The 21,387-nt window shown below is 40.3% G+C and overlaps 1 protein-coding gene across 20 annotated transcripts in view; it reads right to left on the reverse strand.

Moving 5' to 3' along the window:
- RBFOX1 (RNA binding fox-1 homolog 1) overlaps positions 1-21,387 on the reverse strand; it is a 1,985,071-nt gene that overhangs the window by 97,025 nt on the left and 1,866,659 nt on the right. For all 20 annotated transcript variants that reach the window (XM_064478203.1, XM_031433195.2, XM_064478211.1 and 17 more), the window contains 3 exons: positions 14,039-14,131; positions 12,213-12,273; positions 3,922-3,975 (listed from right to left, as the gene is read on the reverse strand). In XM_064478203.1, the coding sequence (XP_064334273.1) occupies positions 3,922-3,975; positions 12,213-12,273; positions 14,039-14,131 (208 nt within the window). The remainder of the gene's footprint in view (positions 1-3,921; positions 3,976-12,212; positions 12,274-14,038; positions 14,132-21,387) is intronic.

Raw genomic sequence — 21,387 nt, forward strand, 5'->3', positions numbered from 1 at the left:
GACTTATCAATCATTTGTCTTGAGAATAAGCCTCAAAGAGTCTGAGGATGATTAAGCTTAGGAAAAATAATCAATGCTGCTCAGCTTTATAGGAAAACATCCATTTGTCTTTGGAAAAGATTTATATATGTTCATGGAATATGCTCATTTAGGTCTGTCTGCTTCTGGGAGACGGGTCCTGGATAAGCACTTAAAAGAGTTCTTCCAGGTACGACTGGATGAGAGTTCAGAAAAACCACCCCAAATGAAAGACCTTTTCTGACAGTTTTCTAAATGCTTCCCCTGGAACGCGAGTGCGAGGGAGAGTGCATGTCATAATTTATCAAAGCAAATTAATACTGTTCAGCTAGTAATTAAAGATCCTCATTAAGAGGTGTAACTGCTCTCCCCACCCCCACCCTGCGTTAGCAATAAAAATGCACTCAGGGCATCAAGAGGTTATATACAAAAATCAATAACCTGCCATTTTATAATTAAAGAGAAAATAAATGTTAGGGGAAAGTCCACTAAATTAGGAAAATTACCTTTAGGAGAAATTGAAAATATTGATTTTAATTTACAAAATATGTGAACTTCTTGCGCCCCATTCTGAGAGACAATTGGAGGCTGGGTTGTTAATTCCACATAAGCTTCAGAAAATCAATAATTATACTACGGGAATATTATGATATTTGTCATTAACACAGAATCTTATATATAGCAATGACTCGTAAAATCAGGCTGGCTTTCTATCTCAGGCAGATACAGGGCTGGCTTGCTACATATCCACAGCGAACCGATGACAAGCCCTTCATTTCAGCTTTGAGGCACATTCAAAATTGCAAGATAATTCCAGATGATTTTTACAGTTGGGGAAATTTAAAATGCCCCCTAACTTCTCAGTCATGGGTATTTGAATGGATAACATTAGTAATTATACCTGGAGATGGACATGAATACATTATACGTCTCTGTGTTGCAGATACACTTTCCATGGATACAAGTGCCTGAAACTTCAGATTTAAGTGAGCTGGATTCTCAATGTTTATGGGTCTCCGAGTATGTCAAAGGAATTGTTCTGGAGTGTTGAATGTGCAGCCTTTCCCCTCATTTCTGAATATCATGAACTCTGTCTACCTACGTATACAAATATACAGGCAAAAAGAGAACGCTTCTGATTAAGGAAGGACAGATATTGGCAACACCAAACACTTCAGCTTTCTCAAGTGACACTTTATCTGTGCTCCACTTTTTTTTAGATTGTGAGTTTACTGGAATAGCTCATAGAAATAATTATTTGGTTGTCCAGGCTCCTAAAAGAATCCCCCTGACACAACCAGTGAATGTGGTGGTGGCAGTGGTGGCGGTGGTGGTGGTGGTGGTGATGGTTGAAATAATCCAATATGATGACCTCACTTCTGTTAATTGGACTAGTTTTGACCCAGCAGTAGCATGCTCTGCTGTCACAGGACACAGTCAATAAAAACTATGACTTTCAACCTTCATAAAAAATAAAGCAGAGTAACCTGCTTGCAAAGGCTTTTAATTTCAGTTCCAAGTGGCTTCAGACCAGCTGTGAAATCTCAGCCCCGTGATGCAAACTCGTTGGTACCTTAGTTTCTTCATTTGGAAAATTACTGTGAGGATTCAAATACACATTAATTTAGGTAAAGCACTTAGAACCAGGCCTGGCCATAAACGTTTTCAGGAAACAGTAACCCTCATTATAACTTATTCTCTCCCTAGAGTCCAAGGATCGAACTTCTGGGGCAGGGCCCAAGGCTCATTTGAATGGCTGTGCTAATGTTCTAAAAGTTACGCAGATTCACTTGTTCTTGTATGTATATGTCACTCTGAATTGTTTCTTGTCTTACTGTCCTCTTAAGCACCCACAGATATGCACAGAGGTTTGCAACCCCGTGTAAAGGAGATATTTGGTGTTTTCCTGGTTGCTTGAGCCAAAGGTGACCAGCAATGACATTGCACGGGGCCAGAAAAATGCATTTTCCTCCCTATTACAATTACAGTGCACACATTTATACTCTACCCTTTCACAGGATGGTTGCTTGCTTCTTGCTCCTGATCCCATTATTCGGGGGGGGCGGGGGGACACGCACGTAGGAGCGTGCACCTGCGCACATGCCGAGAACCTGCCTCTGCTTCATCCTGGGGGTTCCATTCCACTGGGCAGTGCCTGCAGACGCACAGAGGCTGCTGCCCAGCTTTCTCCTTGCCTCTTTGGGGGACTTCACTTCTTTGAAGCTTTGGACAAGGATGTACCCCAGCAATACCTGTGTCCCCTGAATGGATATGCTGAGAACTGAAAGACTAGTCTTCTCATGAATTAAGAAAAGAATCGAAAAGAATCTCTTAGTCTAGTGCTACACTCAGAATCCAGCAGAACCAGCTCTCTGTCAACTTGCCCCCTATGGCAGACAGATGGAATATTAACTTATTTATTTTTATTTACTCAACATTTATATAGTTGCTAGCTATGCACCAAACACTCTTCATTTATTAACCCCTTGTCATTCTTAGAAACACCTGTGAGTTTGTTACTAGTATCATCTCCCATTTAACAGATGAAGACACTGAGGCACAGAGAGGTTAAGTAACTTGCGTAGAGTCACACAGCTGGCAAGTAGAGAGAGGAACCAGAATTCTGTCCTTGTGCTGTCTGAGTGTGTTGTCCACGTTCCTCACCCCTCTATGTGTCCTCTCGGGAAGTGCATCCCACCAGATAATCATGGAAAGCCTTAGAGCTACGTCTCTTCTCCCCCATAAGAGTCAACACAACTACTTGCCTCTTGTAGAATCCCTGGATGTAACCCAGGCTTGTGGTCAGATTCCCATATGAAGAATAATTACAGATATTGCCTACCTAAAATACAGAACTCAGGTATCACATTGGGCTTTCCCAGGCTTACCATTTTATTTTTAAATCAAGTTGGTTATTGCATTAAAGTAGCTAAGTTTCCTATGTTCCTTTGACATCCACTAGGGTTGATGGTTAGTTTCAGGAAAATGATAGAAGTTGGGCATCTTGGAAGAGACAAAGGAAGGGTGTGACTTACCGTATCAAGAGATCGCTAAGTGAAGGGATCTAGACCAGTGGGTCATTTATTTCTCCTTATTAAAAAGCAAGGGCCATATCAAAGCAAGACTTCTTTTCAACAACCATGTGGCAAATCTACTAAGGTTCTCATGTGTTCAATGTAGCCTGGCTCATGAGCAGGAAAATTAACAGGCAGAAGTCACGGGCTAAGCTAAGCAAAAATCTCAGCCCCACTTTGCTTCTGGGTTACTCTCTTCCCAGATTTGATGACCAAGTTTTCTGGGACAGTGGATTTGAGTGGCAGGTGGTGGGTGGCAGGGAAGGGATGAGGAGAGAGAGAGGTCCTTGAAGCAGAGGAAAAATGGAATTGCTAAGGGAAATCACTTCATGGAGAAAGGACAACTTAGCATTTCCAGTTTTCTAAGTAATGTTTCTCTTTGCAATTCCAACTCCCTGCCACATTATTGGGATAATTAAGCCAACTCTGCTTTGCCAAGGGGAGAAAAAAATGCAACTCCAAATGGAAACGTATGGCTAAAAAAAACCACACTCAGGCACATTGAAATAAAATGGGCATGAACAGCTCTACGTTTGTTCAATATGCTCTTGAACAAAGTCTCAATGCTTTTTTTTGAGGCAAAATCAATGTAAATGTCATAAGGAGCTCCATGCTTACACCACATTGTAACTCAAATGACTCCTCTCTATTTTTTTTTAAAGAGTTTTAAATGCTTTTGGTTCCGCCCCCCCCCCCCCCAAATCATTCAGAACTTGCTAGGATAGGAATTTACTGGTTCAGACAGTTTTATGCAACCCATTCTTTAGTTGGCAGGCAAAGCACATTTAGAAAAGACCAAGAAGACATCATGCAAAGAGAAACTCTTTACCTGCATAGAATTCGGGACTGTAGACTGCACCCACAACTGGATTCAATTTCCAGCCTTGAAATAAATATACAAAAACATTATTATCACATTTGATGCAACAACTTATATCATTGAAAACTAACCGTAAATCAAACAGGTTGGTATTTTTTTTTTAATTTTAAAATTTGGAGGATATATAGTTTGGGCAGGCATAAAAATATTTGAAAACTATATATATAGGAAAAATAGATTTATGTCCTTTTTAAAATTTTCTGCCAATGCAAGTTAATAACATGGAAACTACTGACCAGCTACAAATGAACCTTTTGAAAATGATGTGGTAATTAATTTTTCCCCCATATCGATACTTTCTAGAGCTCTTACAATAATTTAAAGTTTTTGTCCTCTTTCATGGGTAATCCATCCCATCTTCCCTTTGTATTCAGTTCAAAAAATTTTGGAAGCTTGCATAAACAGAATTCTTTGCAGAAACATTCCTATATGTGTCTTTCCTAATTATGACCCCAGAATCTCTATAGAATCCCAAAGAGCTTATTGAACCCCAAAGAAAATGACAATTACCCACTAGAGATTAAGTGTGCAATACATTTCAGAGGATTCAAGAACCATACAAATTCTTAATTGATGCATGATATCTAAGGTAACTTTCAAATAACCTGTATATAGGATTAACAGAATCCTGCAATTTTCCAAATGTTCTGGATGGAGCATTTTCTGCAAAATCAATCCTCGCCCTTTAGAAATGTTCACCCAAGGAAAAAGCAAAGAACAAACAAGAATATTTACAAATTGAGAAGCTACTATATCACACACTCCTTGGGCCTTATTTAGGGAACAATTTCAAAAAATGAACACATTTTAGGGTGTGGTGAGCCCTTCCTGCTCCTGCTGGTAAGTCTTAATGAACGCATCCATTATAGAATTCCTGAAAGACAGAGAGGACAGGTGGGCTGCCTTTTGGGCAAAACCCTGTGTCCTTGGGCTGAGAGTCAAACACTGGAGGTCCTTCACTAAATGCTCCTAAGGAAAGGCAATGATGACAGTTGGGATGTGAAAGAAGGTATTTCTGGCAAGGAGAACTCTCTGAGCTCTTCCCAGAGAGGAGACGTGTGACATCTCATTGTCTGGTCTAGGTGATGTGCTGAGATCTGAAAACAATCTACTGATCCACTAAGGAAGACAGAAGACAGGGGCTCAGTATCGCAATAGATGGGCCCCTGGATGGACCTAAGAACTTCCTGGAACTTTCCAAGGATGTTTTGTTTCTAAAAACTCTCAGTTACAATTTGAATAAACTAGCTGGTTTATTTCTAGGGTTTTCCAGGGGATTATCCAGGGGAGGCATATTAACGGAAACTCTTGGCCACCATTTTAGACCAACAGAAAGAGATAAAACTCTGAGACATGTTGTTCCAGTGGTTTCTGAAACTCCACACTGTCACTTTTCTCTCCTATAGTAACCAAATCTTGTCTTCTAGAAGTTTCTATAGTAGTACAAAAAATAAAAATTACCCCGGACACTTCAGACTATGTGCTTTATAAATGCGGAAAATGACTTCCATTTGGCCAACTGAAATTCACTGCTTCCTAAAAAAGAAAATACCCAACTTCTGAGGACGTGAGGATTAATGTCCACATTTCAAGTCAACTGGAATCTAAGAGAAAATAGAGCAAACTGGTTGCAAATAAAGCTTCAGGGTTATCTGGACATATTTAATGTTCTCTTTCTAGTCCTTCACATAAGTCTAGAGTTTGTGAACAAATTCTGTATGAAGCCATATTCAACGAATAATTAAGTTATTAATTTATGTCTCCTCTTCTTCCCTCTGTGCTCCATCGTACACCCTGCTTATGCCCCTTCCTTTTACTGATAGTGGAGACAGGGTCTTTTTGACACCATACTTTCTTGTATGCATTCTTATTAACTCCCTTAAATAACTCTTTTTTTTGCACACAAGGCTGGGACACACCATTCACTGAATGTGGACTCACTGATTAACTTTGATGTAATGTTCAAAGATTGTGAGTTACGCTAATGGTCTTTCATTTTTCTCAGAGAAACAGATTTTTCAGCGATATCTAACACTGCCTAGAAATCACGTTTCTCTCTATCATCCTCATTTCTTTGGGCCAAGAAAACTCCTACCTGTCGATTTACCTATCTGTCCACCCTTCCATCCATCCATCCATTCATCTCTATCATCTCTCTCTATTATCTATCTGTCTATTGGCTGATCAATCGACTAGCTCTGGACAAAGCTAACCTGATGTCCTCTTAGGGCATGCTACTTCATGTCACTATCTAACTATCAGTTATCTACTCATTCAGCAAGTCTACAGGTGGAAAACTTTCATTCAATATAAAAATAATAGAAATGAAACGATACTCTCCCTCATAGGAGAGCTGTGTCATCTCACATTTGCAACTATTCACTGAGAGAGGTAACTGATAAGATCTCCTTTACAAGAAACCACCTGGGAATCTATGAGAAGCCAAATGAAATGAGACTGCGCAGGTAGCCACAGGAACATCAGTGCAGACTTCCCCTGCTTTCCATCACTGGTCCTCTCTCCTAAATAAGGCTGCTCTCTTCACATGGTAGGAAACTTTCTGAACCATATCTCAGGCATGAAAACCCAACTTCTCATCTCCCTCCTCCCCTGAAGTGGATTCCTCACCAAGTCTTCCCCCTTCAGTAAATGGCATCTCCAAACAGTTGGTCCCTTAAAACAAAATTCTTGATCAATAATTCCTTGATTCTTCCCTTACCATCATATCCCATGTAGAACCCATTAGAAAATCCTATTGGTTAGACTTTGAAAAGCTATTTCCTCTTGTTTTGTTTCCCACCCTTGCCAATGCTACCATCCCAGCCCAAGACATCGCCATGTCTTACCTGGACAAGTTCATGGCAACCAAGTCCTAACTCTCACCTAACTACAGTGACACTGGCCTTTATGACCTTTGGAAAACCCAAGATCATTCTAGACCATTCTGTGGATTGCAACCACTGTTTGCTCCGCTTGGAGACCTCTCCCCAGTTCTCAAAGTTTACCTTGTATCATTTGGGTCTCCAGTGTCTTCCCAGGGCTGGCTACCTAATGCCACTTCCCTCTCTACAGTTAGGGCTACTTCCTGGTTCAATTCCCAGTTTTGTTTTCTGCATAGCTGTTAACACCACCTGGGTTTATCTTGTTCCTTTCTTTGCTTGTTCTTAATTGTTTTTATAACTATTCACCTTCATTAAAATTAATGGTGAAGTGAGCAGGTCTGCTGTTCAATGTGAATTCTCAACATCTAAAGCTGAGTTGGGCAAACAGTCGGTGCTCCATAAATATTTACTTAGTTTGACTGTAAAGGAACGGAAGGAATAAAAAGTTTTTTCTAAAACTCGTTCCAAGGGTTCTATTTCCTTCCAACCTCCAGTGACCTGCTTCCTTGTATACATCTAATAAAGAAGAACCCTGTTAGGGGTGACCGTCTTCAAGGGAAAGGCAGTAAGAATGCAGCCCTTGAAAATCACCTCTGCTCAGACTTAACAGGGCTCTTTCAGGCTTATGCAAATGAATGCAAATCACACGCAAATGGCCCCCTCGTCCCTGTGACTCCTTCTAGTACCTGGAAGAGACCCTTGGGATCACCCTGCTGGAGACAGGAGCCTGCGCTGTCAGAAAGACAGACAAAATGATCCCAGTTTTAATTTCTCAGGCAGTTTGTGTACGTCCCCAGGCCTTGCAAATTCAGAGATTTTGATCAAGGACATTAAACTGAACAATGAGGCTTACAACAAGAGAACAGCTGATAAAGCCCACTGCTCCCAGCCTCCCAGGGCCCCCCACACAACAACGCAATGGATCAGAGACCTGACATGTGGGGGGGTCTCACTTTATGTTAGACACTGGAGCTGTTTAGAGAGACCCCTGTGTGGTCTGGCCTCAAGGGGCTGTATCCAAATCAGTGCTCTCCTCCTCAGATTTAGCTTCTCAAAAGTCAGCTGCCAGCCTTCTGTAGAAAATGCTGGCCAAAATCCCCAGTGTTAACCACAGCGATATTAAAAGACAAGTCTGAATGGGCACACACAAAAATCTGCACATGCCTCCTCTAGGGCTTTGCTGAGTTGGCTATCCAACAAACACATTCAAGAAAGCACCTGTAAATACCCAACAGGGGTTTCCAAAAAAGTGTACCACTGCTTTCTAAAGACACGTACCGACGATGCCAGGGACCCGGGAATTGAAATGGCGCAAGAGGCAATGCCCCAAAATGAAAAGTCAGGTGCCCGTTGAGCCTGGTTCGCTCGGTAATTTTTTTTTCAATACATATTCATTGTCAACATTTAGATTTCATCTAAAATACAGGATTTCTGCTTCTCTTCAAACATGAGTAGAAATGACATCCTCAGATTAGGAATCTACATGGACCAATTTGCTGGGGGTGACCAGGGACCACCCCACTTAACCCCCCAGTTAATCTGCTCCCAATTATATGCCTGGCTTGGAGTCCAAATGACAGCAATCTTTTATTGTTACTCTGTGCTGCCTTTTTTTCCTTCTAGTAGAGAAATATTTCACTTTTTACAGTATGAAAATGAAAGCCCCAAAAGGCTGCGAGTTTCTCAGACCCTCTGTTTGCTTATTTATTTTACCTGCCCAGCCTCCGTTGGCACCTGAATATTTGATCCTTAAACTAGCATGTCTATCAGGAAATTCAGCTTACTATGTCCAGAAAAAAGGAACAAGATGGCTACTTATTATTCGGATTATTACATAATTAAAATTTTCAGGCACTTTGCACACCTGCCCCTGTGTTGAGTACCTTATCTTCCATAATAATCACAAATACCCTGTGTAGTAGGTCCCATGATATCTGCAGATTCCACACTAGAGAGCTGGTATGTGGAGAGTTTCAGCAGCCTGCCTGCTGTTCAGTAGCCAGTGAAAGGCATAGCTGATACAAAATCTACCTCTCTTACAGTTTTGGATCTTTTTGTCCGGTTTTCATCCTTCCTAAGATCTCTGAGAAAATAAAAGAGCTACATTCAATACCCATGCTTCTCCAACATCCAGGAAATCCCTGACAATCTGGTTCTCATCTTGTTTTGCAGAGGAAACATTTGATCTCCAGCGAGCACAGTAAACCCTAACTCCTCTCTGAGAGTTGGTGTCTTCAGGAAAAATCAGCAATACAGAAATCGCCCAATTCCCCTTTTGTGGAGCTTTCTGATGGGGAGGGTTTCCAGATCCCTACATGTTATTCTACAGCTTTTTCTTATGTCCAAGTTCCAATGTCTTGGAAAAATTAAATCTGCATCGTCCACGATATTATTAATCGTGGTCCTCTAGCCGTGTGTCTCATTGTGTTCAGAGTCTGGTTTTATTCATCGTTGGAAACTTTGCAGCTGCTTAAAGTTTTGCTGGAAACTTGATTGAAGGAATACATGGATGTGATGCTGGCATTGATAGTGGTATTTTACCATTTGAAGATGACCTCAAAATTTGATGACTCCAGGAATGCGTGATTTTGTTGAAGCTAAGTTTGATGATTTGTGAGAATGAATGAGGTAGCTAATGAATGAATTTCATGAGTTACTTGTTTTATTTCTATGCCACTTCATTGGTCCTCACTTCTCTTCCCCCCGCCCAGCTTCACTGAGGGATAATTGGCAACTACATTTATCTATATTGAAGGTGCACAATTTGTTGATTTGATGTGCATATACATTATAAAATTTTGCCACAATCACGCTAGTTAACATATCCATTATCTCCCATAGTTACCACCTGCTCGCTCTTACCTTCCTTCCTTCCTTCCTTCCTTCCTTCCTTCCTTCCTTCCTTCCTTCCTTCCTTCCTTCCTTCCTTCCTTCCTTCTTCCCCTTCTTGTGATAATATCCCCCCTTATCATAGTGACTCTTGTTAAGGCTCTGAGAGGGCTCCATATCTTTTCAGTTATGTCAGACTGCAATTTATGTGAAAATGTATTTGTAGCGATGATACTTAAGAATTAAGAAAAAATTGAGAACTCCTTTCCTTGAGTACCAAAAATTCTCCATGATGCCCTCTATAGAGGCCAGCCATGTTTATGCAGTTAGGATTTGCATTGGTGTTTTAAGTCAGTTCTACTGTGACTATCCATCCACTCCTTAGGTACCCGACTTAGTCCAGAATAAGCCTATGAGTTGCCCTCCTTTCAGATACATAGATGACAGCCCCACATGACTTCCTTATTTCTGGAAACTGAGAAGGCATGATTCCCTGGACTTGGATGTGGGATGTTTATGCCAACATGTGGCAGGGAATTTGGGGCTGCACATTGAATAATCATTTTGTTATCATAGCCAGTTGCTTGAATGCAGTTTTGTAAGATGACAGGGGAAGTGAGGCACTCATAAAACACGAGCATGGCCACAAGATTTTGTTATTTCATAATAAAAGCAAGACTTCACTAATGACTTCATGTCATCTGGACTCAAATTTTATACCTTTACAACAGGAATAACTACGTCTTCTTTATAGGACTTCATGCTTCTAAAGTGCTTGACATAATGTCATGCAGTCAATGTTCTAGAAATGTCGGCTATTAATGAATAAGCTTTGAATTGTGTCTCCAAATCCCACAGGTCCAGTTTTCAGTCCCTGGGTAAGACATCGATCAATAACCCTTTCTTTAAAATAAATATGCATACCTATGGCTTAAGGAATAATAGTTGGCTTCCCTTCCTTCATGTTCTCACATAAGCAGCACACATAAATACCCATACAGATGCGTGAAAACATGTGTGCATGTAACACACACACAAATGCTACTTCATAATTAAAGAAAATGGCCAATAGTCAGGTTGTTGTCATTGCTGACCAACTCTGGCAATTGGCAGAACTATCATGTTTACCCAAGAAGGACTTCCTGACACATAAATCTGAGGTTTGCTTCATTTCTGGACTGGGCATTCAAAGTCTGTTGTGGAAATTTTCTATACCATTTAAGGATAGGGCTGGGGTTGTTGGAACTGGGAAAGTGGGTCAGAAGAATAAATAATTCTTCTGGCCTTTCACCTTAGAGCCCCCTTTTATAGTGAGGGTATATTTCTGTGTAATGGTGCCCCTTTTAATAATAAGAACAAACTGACTTAAGGAAAAATTGGTAGCTATTGGCACAAGAAAGAAGAAAAAACAAAAATAAAACTACCAAATGTTAATACTATTTTTTGTAACAGAAAAAAATCATTCGTCAGTATGGATGGTTGGTATAAAGCCATATATTCATTTTATGGAATATTATGTTCCCACTAAAAAGAATGAATTTAGTCTGTGTGTATTAACACTGAAAGAATTCCATATTAATTTATAAAAGCCAACATCTGCCTTAATTTAGTTAAAATCGTGCTATACATGTAATTTTTTTTTTACTTTTAAATGTTTCATTCATTATGAGGCCCTTCATAGTCTTCTTCCTGCTCATTTTAATGGGTATAATATGCCACTAAGCTCCAACTTTAACTTACTATGTTACATTCTTTCCAGTTTTGGTACAATTAAGTGTGTGATTAGCATATCAGCAGCCTTTCTCCCCAAATATCTTGAAACATTTATTATGAGAAAGATTAAAGAATCAAAATGTTTGGATATTTTAAATAACTCTTCACTTCTATGTAAATCCTTGTTGTGAAGCATTTTGAGATGTCTCCTTCTTGAGTAAGGGCAGAAATGCATTGTCCCAAAGGGGTCTGCAATACACAGCAACATTCTCATCTGCCCCCAAATGGCACGAAGCCACCCACAAGGACACACGTAATGCACCACTGCATTCTGTTCTCACTGTGAAACTCGTCACCAGGGACCCTCCAAGCCACTTCAAAAGCCTAATAGCACCAGCCAAGATTCAAAGCCAGAACTAAATTCTGCAGTCCCACCTCCAAGAATGATTAGTGATCCATGTGGAGGTGGTGATTAAAAAAAAAAGAAGCAAATAGAACTTGCATCTTTCTTCAACTTACTATAATGGCAACAGATTAAATTACCCAAGTAATTCTCAAATAATCACTATATCTCACCCCAAGTGGGAGTTATTCTATACAGACTGAAAGGACATGTGCACTTACCCTGAAAACTAAACGTGCTTTTGTTGTGAAATGCATCATTAATTCAGGTGGTTCTCTGTACCAGGTCAGCAGTAAAGACACAGTAGCCATGCTGAAGCAAATATGGGCTTGTTGAAACAGATTCCCCATTTAAATTACTTAAGAGATTTCAAGGCAGAGACGATTTCTTGTAAAAGACCAATCTCTACTTACCATTTGTATAAGGGTTGACAGTCTTTTTATTTGTCATTACACGTGCTGTGGCATTATTTACCTATGTACATAGAAAACTCAAATGAGCACATATTCCAGGCCCAGCCCACAGTTCAATCAGTTGCATGCATTACGACTGTGATTACTTATTAAAAAAACAAAACCGAAAACTAAAATGCATTTTAATTTATAAAAGGCAGTAGGTGCATAACAAAATCATCCATTTTTATAGTTACATTTACTTCATAACCATTTTAACTTACAAATCATTTCAAGAAAGCAATGTCACATCATTTAAAAGTTTAATAAGGAGACAGTAAAAGCAAATGAAAAGGAATTGCATAATTGAAGATTTAAAAGCATGCGTGTACTCCATGGTAACACAGAAACAATAAATATATTTTTTTAAACATAAAATAAGGTTCTTATGAAGGAACATGCAGTGGAGTAGAAGAGGGGAGAGACAAGGTACAAGGGAACATAAATGTCAAAAAAAGGACAAACAAGTCTTAGCCGTATGCAACACTTTAAGAGGGGAAAACCATCTGGGAAGCCACATCTAGCATTCCACACTTGGAACAAGAGCCTTTGACATCGCAAGAATTAACAAGATCATTCAAGCTTTAAAGTCACAGCTAACAAAAGGGTAAAAGAGAGGGTGCATTGTTTAACACAATATGGAGTTAACGATCTGAGTAAGATGTGTGCTGGTCATCTCTCAATCCAGTCAGTGCCTCCCAGGCTAGCTTAGAACGTACACTCAGTGACAGGCGTACCATTATCCAAAAAAATAGAGCATCAAGAAAACTTAATACAACAAGTCAAAAAAATTCACGTGGTATATATATGTATATAGAGATATCAGCACTAAATACGTGAAACGGCGGATGGAGCTCACCACTTACCATTCACCACCATCGCCAGCATGGGTTTGTGTACAGTTACCATGGTTACTGAGAGTTTGGTGAGGGGCCTAAGGGTTATCGTCGAAGGGGGGGAAATGAAAGGCAAAATATGCAACATCTTACTCCAAAGACTAAAGCATTTGTAAGTGGTTTTTTTTTTTTTTTAAGTTTCAACAAATACGACCCTGTGGTCATTTTGAGGGAGATCCAGTGGTACAAAGAACAGATTCTGAGTATTGGAATTTTAGTGTTTTGTTTTTTTTTTTCCCATGCAGAGGGGCCAGATATTGAACAGGAAATCCTGTTTGGTTATTCACTTTGTCATCAAAAGAATGCAAAGATTCAAACTGGCTTCTTTAAAAGAAAGAAAGAAAAAAAAAAGGAAAGGTTTCAAGACAAAGCCCTTTCTTTTTTTTTTTTTTTTTTAAGCAATCATTCTTTTCGAATGCTATTTCTTTCACAATTTGGCTTAATTTGCACACCACTGTGGATCCCTCGTCAACCCTGCAGTGGAAAGAAAAAGAAAATAAAAAAAAAAAAAAAAAAAAAAGGAAGAAACTGCTCTGTATTTTGTTTTATTTTGCCACACTCTCGCCACTGTTTGGAACCTACTGCACCCATTGTTTATAAGACATGGAAAATAAAATCATAATTAAAAAAAAAAACCTTTCAGATTAACCTTTTTCTTTTTCTCACTTTTACTATCCACCTTTCAGCAGTCATAAGAGTAACATCATAAAGTAAAATTAGAAAAACAAAAAGTAAGGCCAGTTTTCCTTTTTATATATAAATATATATATATATAAACAATGAAAAGGGAGTAGGGTCACATACAAGACACAGTGATGCATCTGGAACAACAATGAGCGTGAAGCAGACACTTATAAAAAAGATGAAAAGGAAAATATTTTGGACATGCACCTCGATTTTACGGCCCTCTACCACGGTGCCGTGTAATTTCTCCCTCGCCCTGTCCGCATCGGCACTATTTTCGAAAGTTACGAAACCAAATCCCTGCATGCAGGAGGGAGAAGGGAAAACAACATGCAGATTATTATTTTCAGTCAACGACCACTGTGTAACGTTCTCTCGCTTTAATTTCTATTTCTTGTCCTGGCTTCAGTTCTGTAACATGCAAATTAGAGAAATTATAAGAGTACTAAAATGTGCAATAAGTAAGCGACAAATGTGAACAAGGTCTTTTTTTTTTTTTTTCTGTCACCCGTTAGCTGTAACCCCTGAAGAATTAAAAACAAAAAAAGAAATGACACCGAAAATACCTTTCTAAATGTCACTACAGAAGAAAATAAATCTAACGGAAAGAAAATGAGATCAAAATAAATTTAGTGTCTTCACAGAGAAGAAAATGAAATAACGAGGAAAAAAAAAAAAGGGAACCACTTTCTTGACATGCAAATTAAGAAGAAAAGAAAAGAAAAAGGTGTGCACGAAATTCAACAATGAATGCCAAAATCTTCTAACATCGCCTACAGAGTCATGCCGTGTGGTTTTAAGATCATCTCTCCTCCATGCAGTTTTAGGGTTATTCAAATTGGTCAATTCTACAGCCTTTACTTCTCAAAAATAAAAAAAAAATCAGAAGCCTAAAAAAAAGGAAAGACCTTTTTTTATAATAAATCTTAAACTCCTTGATCTAATAAAGGAAATAATCACATAAAATGAATAGAAATAAACATCAACTGATTAATAACGCAAACAGTTCAAATCACGGTTTTGCATTAATATTTCCCCTCCCTCACCCTCCACGTAACGTACATGCCTTTGAATTTGTCAACTTTCCCGACTACTTTATTAACCAAAACGGGAAATGTGTCGACATGTGGTAAAGTTCTAAGACATTAGGCTCGTATTCATTCATCAAGTCAACAGGTAGAAAACAGAAGTTTCTCTAATTGAATATTATTTATGACACTCTGGGTACTTCTTTTATTGATCAATAGCAAATACACCCTTTACTGCACCACTGGCATATTTTGTTTTGCTATTTCAGCCTCAAAAAACAACCCCCCAAAACGTCACATTGTCAAAAATCCATCCTTTTTCTTCACTGACACTGTTCCTAAGAAAAGTACAGAAAATGACACATTATTTTTAAACCCCCTAAAAATGTTTGTACATTTTGTTCAGAAATATACACCAACCGTTTGAAACAATTCCAGTGTAAATTTACCCAGCTCGTTCTGGTGCTCACAGCGTAAACTGGGTGAAATAATGCAGTGTGTCCAGACTCCTCTTTGAGTTGGGTAAACTTTACATAAAGGAAAATGCTGGCTTTAAGCTTAACTGGGGCAGGATGACAGTCACTCTTGCTAATAAAATAGACAGTCATTACAAATCACAGATAGTCATAACCAACTCGTGTTAACTCTCAATCCCTCACTAGGTCGCTAAAGGGATCTCCAAAATTCAGGGTCTTCAGAGAGCTATCAGCCCATGTTCTACCTAAGAGAGAACTTTCCAATATTAAGGTGGGCTCATTGGCAGAGGACGCCTGCTGTGGGTGTATTCAAGGTAGGCTAGCTGGTTATCTGGTACAGGGACAAAAAAAAATTAATTTTTCACTTGGGGGTTAGATGGCATTACCTTTCCTCTCTCCCGCGGTGAGGATCTGTGATGAGGACAGGTCTGAATTATTTGATTAACGTAAGATTATACGCTGCCTAACAGAAGGATCCTACTTAGCCTTGTCCATCACTGGTGGGATGCCCACACTTGGTTCTCAAATGTATGTGCTGATTAGTTTGGAAATAATAACTCTTCAATGGCGAAAGATAGAATTTGGAGGGTTTGAGCTATTTGATGGCTCTGGCTCTTGGCCACTGGGTCCCAAACTTGAGGGTACACCTAAAGGACCTGGGGAACATATTAAAAGTTCAGTTTCCTGAGTCCTGACCATATCTATTGGATCAGAATCCCAGAATGGAGCCCAGATATCTGTTGGCCGGAAAAGTTACCCTTGTGGTCCAGCAATTGGGTTTCCGTGGCCTCTCATAACATCAGCAGCCTCAAGAGAAGGGTTCAGTTCTTTGAACGAAGCAGAATATTTTATTGCCAACTTAGGGAGTGGAGTGAGTCTTTGAGGTGAAAATCTGTCTGACTTGGCTATCTTAGATGTAAGCATACGGCCAAAGTCCCACACGATAAATGTTATCTCCCTGCCCTCTTAGCCTCACACGCTAGCGTCCTCAGCCACGTCACACACTTAATAAGTAATAAGGGAAGTGAGGACTCCGGCTGTATCAGGGCCAATCCTCCCACTAGGCGAGGAGAGAAAATCCGCAGTGTGAGTCTTGCCCATGGAGGGCTTGGTGGCACCTCTCCTGCTGATGAGTGACCAGCAGTCACTGTTTCCCGTGGTGGGACGAGTGCAGCAGGTGGCACCGAACGTTCCACCCAGCTGTCTACCACGATCCTAGTGAACTGAGTCATTGAGATTCTGGGCCAGCCACACTGGCCTAAAATTGGCATTAGGTATGTCAGGGAGCGATGAAGGTGGGGATAGAAATGTATTCTGAATCCCAAGTGCATAAACTAAAAAGGAATTCCACTCCATTCTCACATTCTCACTTGGATTTGAAGTAAAAATAATATATGGATTTTTTTTTATTAGTATGCTTACTCCCATTATTTTCTACTGAACTTCTCTCTCTCTCTTTTTTTTTTTTTTTTTTTTTTTTGAGCAGCTCAATACTTCTCATTTCAGGCTGCTGAGATGCTTAGTTGAGATTTGGCAAAGTTGGGTTCCAGAAGGGCTGGCTCCAGAAACAGTCCCCCGATACCAAAGGGATTTTCCTAACTTTTTCATTGGACCATCCTCCCTCCCACCCAGATGAGAAATGCTATGATGTACTTGGGTCAGAAGATGGCCAGATTCTCATAGGGGGAGTTACCCTATAATCAGAGAGACCGTCACCTGGCCATTTTCCAGGTCCCCTCTCCACCAAGCACAGGAGCTAGGCAACTTTGAAAGCAGGTTGTTTCTTTCGACCCTCCTTGTGGTCAGAATTCTATCTTACGCAAGATGCAACTGGCGGTTCTTACAAATATTCTGAATTTCTCAAATCTCAGCCTTAAAAAGGGGAACGAGAGGAGCACCTTCCAGACTTGCCCCAGAGAGCGCAGAGACTGAGTGCAAAGCTGATGCGTAACCCTGGAAAGGTCAAGCGTGCAGGAGGGGCTGCTGTGGGTCAGGGGAGGCAGGGTTGAGCGTCAGATGCTTTCTGACTGCTGGAGGAGAGACATTGCTCCTTGAATGTACCTCCACAGAGGGGTGGAGCTGAGAGGAAGCGCAAGGCTGCAGGAGAGGGGAATCTGGGACGTTTGCACCCTGTGACGGGAAGGCACGACCCCTGTGCAGCTAATGGTGACCCTAATGCGGACCAGCTGTGACTTGCTTATTTTAAAATCTTTTTGTGAATCATAAATTCTGACCTTCCCGTACCCCGGGGATTTTTCTAGTTTGTTCATGTGGTATATGTTTAGGTGACATCTTCCCTTTTTGTCTTAATACGAATACAACATTTTACTGCTCAAATACTCTAAATCACCCAGAATGGATGTGTGCACTGATTTTTCCTCTTACGTAAAAATCTGATGCCTCTAGTTTCTGGTGTTGAGAGCACCTATCATCTGTAAGAAGGGAGCTGCTGATAAGGGTCCGAAGGCTCATTTTCCTGGGGGACTAAGCACTTCGCACCCCACTTCTTCCTGATCACCTTTGCACATAAAGCTCCTTCTCTCCGGAAGACCATCTTCCCTCCCCTGAGAAATTCTTACTCATCTTTCACTTGCAGTATAAATGCCCCTTTTTCCCTGAAGCCCTCCCACCTTCCAGCAAGACTGGTCTGCCTGCTTGGAATCTCAGCAGCCTCTCATTCGCCAGAGAACATCGCAAACTTGATGGCACTTGTTCCTCTTAATGGTCTCTCTGTCCGGCTACTCAGGAAAGTCTGTGAAGACAGGAAGCAATTGTGTCTAACTCACAGCTGATTCACCCATCTTGTACCTGGAGTGCAATTAACACTACAGACATCACTGAATCAAAGAGCAGGTGGTACCTTTCCCAGGTATATTAAAAAGTAGCTGTATCTGACTGCATCCTCTTAATAAAACAATTCAGAGGTAGACAAAATGTTTTAAAATCTCCTAAAAGGTGAAATGAATTATCAGATCTCTCACCCCCAAATGCTACCTCATTCCATTTTCAAAGTCTAGCCTATCTCCCCGCACCCATATTTTTAAGGATCTTTTATTTCTTCAGACATACAAACCATAGTTATTTTATATCCTCTCTCTGATTATTTCAGTATTTGAAATGGCTACAGATTTTTGTTGTTTCTGCTGGCTCTGATGGTAGATTCTTTCCTTGTGGTGTTTGTGAAAAGGCTTTTAACCTGGAGATGCTCGTTCCTCTTAGGACTTGGTCTACAGGAAATCCTTGAGGGCTAGTGGAGTTGCATTGCTGTAGAGCAGAGAAGCTTGGCCCAGGTGACTCTGCCCCTGTCATTCCTGGGCATTTGCAATGTCCCAAGACATTCTGGCCACCACACCTGACTGTGCATGTGTGTTTGCTGGCGTCTAGTGGTTAGAGGCAATGGATGCTGCTGTAAACATCCTTGGCATATCTTTTTTAGACATGATTTTTAAATGTGATCTTCTTGTTTACTTGCTATTCATATATACATGAACTGCTTGCATCCCCAGGATAATATGAGTCCTGTCTGGGTATGTATAGATGTGTATGCACACACATACACACACACACACACATCCACACACCAGACACCCACAGAACACACAGCCATCCTCAGGAAGCACTGAGTGACTGTCTCGGGGATGGTCCCCAAAGAAAACGGGCAGAAGAAGATGAGCTCCTAGCTCATAAGGGCTCACCCATTTCCTGGCTGCCTCTCCAGCACCAAATGATGAAAATGAAGTCATGACAACAGTTCAGATCTCTCAGCCATTAAAATGGAAATGCTCCTCTAAATAAAGCCTTCTCTGGTAAAGGGTGATGTCAAATCCGAAAGCTATTCCTGAGTGAGCCACTGGCTTCATTTAGCAGTTCCCAACTGGACTGTCTTGCTCACATTCCAGTACAACCTACACGGCCAGCTCCCACACCTGCACTGGTCCTTTCCGAGGGAGCAAACCGACCGAGAGAGGCTATTTTTGATGTTTCCTAATGAAAAAAAAAAAAAAAAAAAGGCAGCTTCACAGCTTCACAAAGTCAGTCTCTGGATGCCGCAAACTTAAACAGTCTTATTCCTAAAGCCCCGGAGGCAGGCTAACTGTGGGAATGACGGAAGAAGTCTTAAAAATAGCGCCACCATTGTACTTTCAAAATAGCAAACGATGTTCTTCTAAGGTCCCGAAACTGCTCTTGAAAAAACCAGATAGTCTCCTCCAACGGGTAAAAGTTACAAAAACAAAATACAAATGAAATGTAAATTAAAAATGAAAAACTGTAAAGGCAGTAGTGCCATGGACTCAGGATTAGAAGGAAGTTGGCTGACACCCTGGGTCATCTTCTATCATTTTTGCTGAGAACACATCAATCCAGAATGAAAGGAATCAGGCACAGTTCATTTTTTCCTCTTCATGCAACTTGGCTTTACACATATAGAAATAGTCCTTGAAATGATTTTCATAGAAGAGCAGAAAAAGAGTTAACTTATTTTTTCCCAGCCTGGAGGTCAAACTACTGACGTATTACAAGAACAACTATAAAATATCTCAAATAACAGAAGAGCGACAAGATCCCTGAAGTAACAGACCCAGAGAGTGTAATGGATTGATTTTTTTTTTTAAAACTCATCTGGCATATCACAACATCATTTTGGCTGTGGAAAAGAGAATACTAGAATTTTCTTTTCTCAGTTCAATCAACAGCATCCTATTCGGTTAATACGAAGCCTGTGTAGTAAGGAGAAGGTGCAGACTGCCCAAGGAATAATGTTTGCTTTGTCGGGAGGAGGTGGCTGCTACACCCAGGAGACTGACTCTTGCCACCTTAGAGAAATCTGTTCTCAGTAACCCTCTGGGATACTGGCTTGTCCAAAATTGCCTACGTTAAGTAAAGCGCTGGGACAAAACCCAGCATCTCTCTGTGTTTGGTAAGCAACGTCTCTCAATCTCCGCTTTCACAGTCTGGGGATGAAGGAAGGCTGCTGAACATTCCTGACAGCCTGGGGAGTGGCAGACCAGAAACAAGGCGGAGTTACTGCAAGCGTTCACTTTCTAGTTCTCAAGGTCAACACCTGTGTCCTTTTCCAGCATCGTTCCCTGTTATCACAGTATCCGCTGCTATGCCAAATGCACTGCTTTCCTCGAGGGAGATTCTGACAGCTCTCTTGAGTTTTCTGTGGGTACAGGTACAAGGACACTTTAGCAACTGCGTAACATCAGTGGGCAAAGGGGTAGTTTACATTTAAATGAAGTGTCTGCGTGTGTACGGGAAGACACAGTGTCTATAGCTTTAATGACAGTCCTGGAAGGTTTGTTAAAACGTGGATGACTGGGCTCCAGTTTCAGAGGATCTGATTCAATAGGTCTGGGACCTTAAGAATCTGCATTTCTGATAAGTTCCCAGGTGATGCTGACACTACTGGTCTGGGCTGTTCAATAATCACTGATACTGGGGATGTTCTGGAAGAGTTTGGCTTTTTTTTTTTTTTTCCTCCCAACACATTTCCATTTTGAAGATTCAGAGTTTCAGTGTATAACCCCTGATTTTTACTAACATTATTAGCTCTAGGAAAATCTACTTAAAAACTAACTCAAGACAACGGCAAATTGCAAAATGTGGATTGGTATATGTACTAATGATTCAAATTATATTCAAAAGGTTGGTGTATATGAGATTTTTCGCTTCTACAACCCAGGAAAATAACTGCACTTTATTAATACAGAATAATCACATATTTACCTGCTCATGAGACTATCAACTCACTTTTTAATATAAAGAACATAATTATCACTGAAAAACAAAAATGTAGCAACATTATTTTTTCAAGCATGGGTAATTTTCCTCTGGAAACTTGATATATTGACATCTATAGATACATAAATACATAAAGCAGAAATTTTAAATTATCCCCTCATACATTTTAAACTGAATGCAATGCATTCCCCACCATTTTGGAAAATGGGAGGTGGTCCCTAAAGGAATTCCCACTGAAGTGTATTTTCATAATGTGCTGATTAAAACAGTGCAGTTGTTTCCCCGTATTTATAACAAGCATTTTAAA

The sequence above is a fragment of the Camelus dromedarius genome, chromosome 24, assembly GCF_036321535.1.
Source record: "Camelus dromedarius isolate mCamDro1 chromosome 24, mCamDro1.pat, whole genome shotgun sequence".
NCBI lineage: Eukaryota > Metazoa > Chordata > Mammalia > Artiodactyla > Camelidae > Camelus > Camelus dromedarius.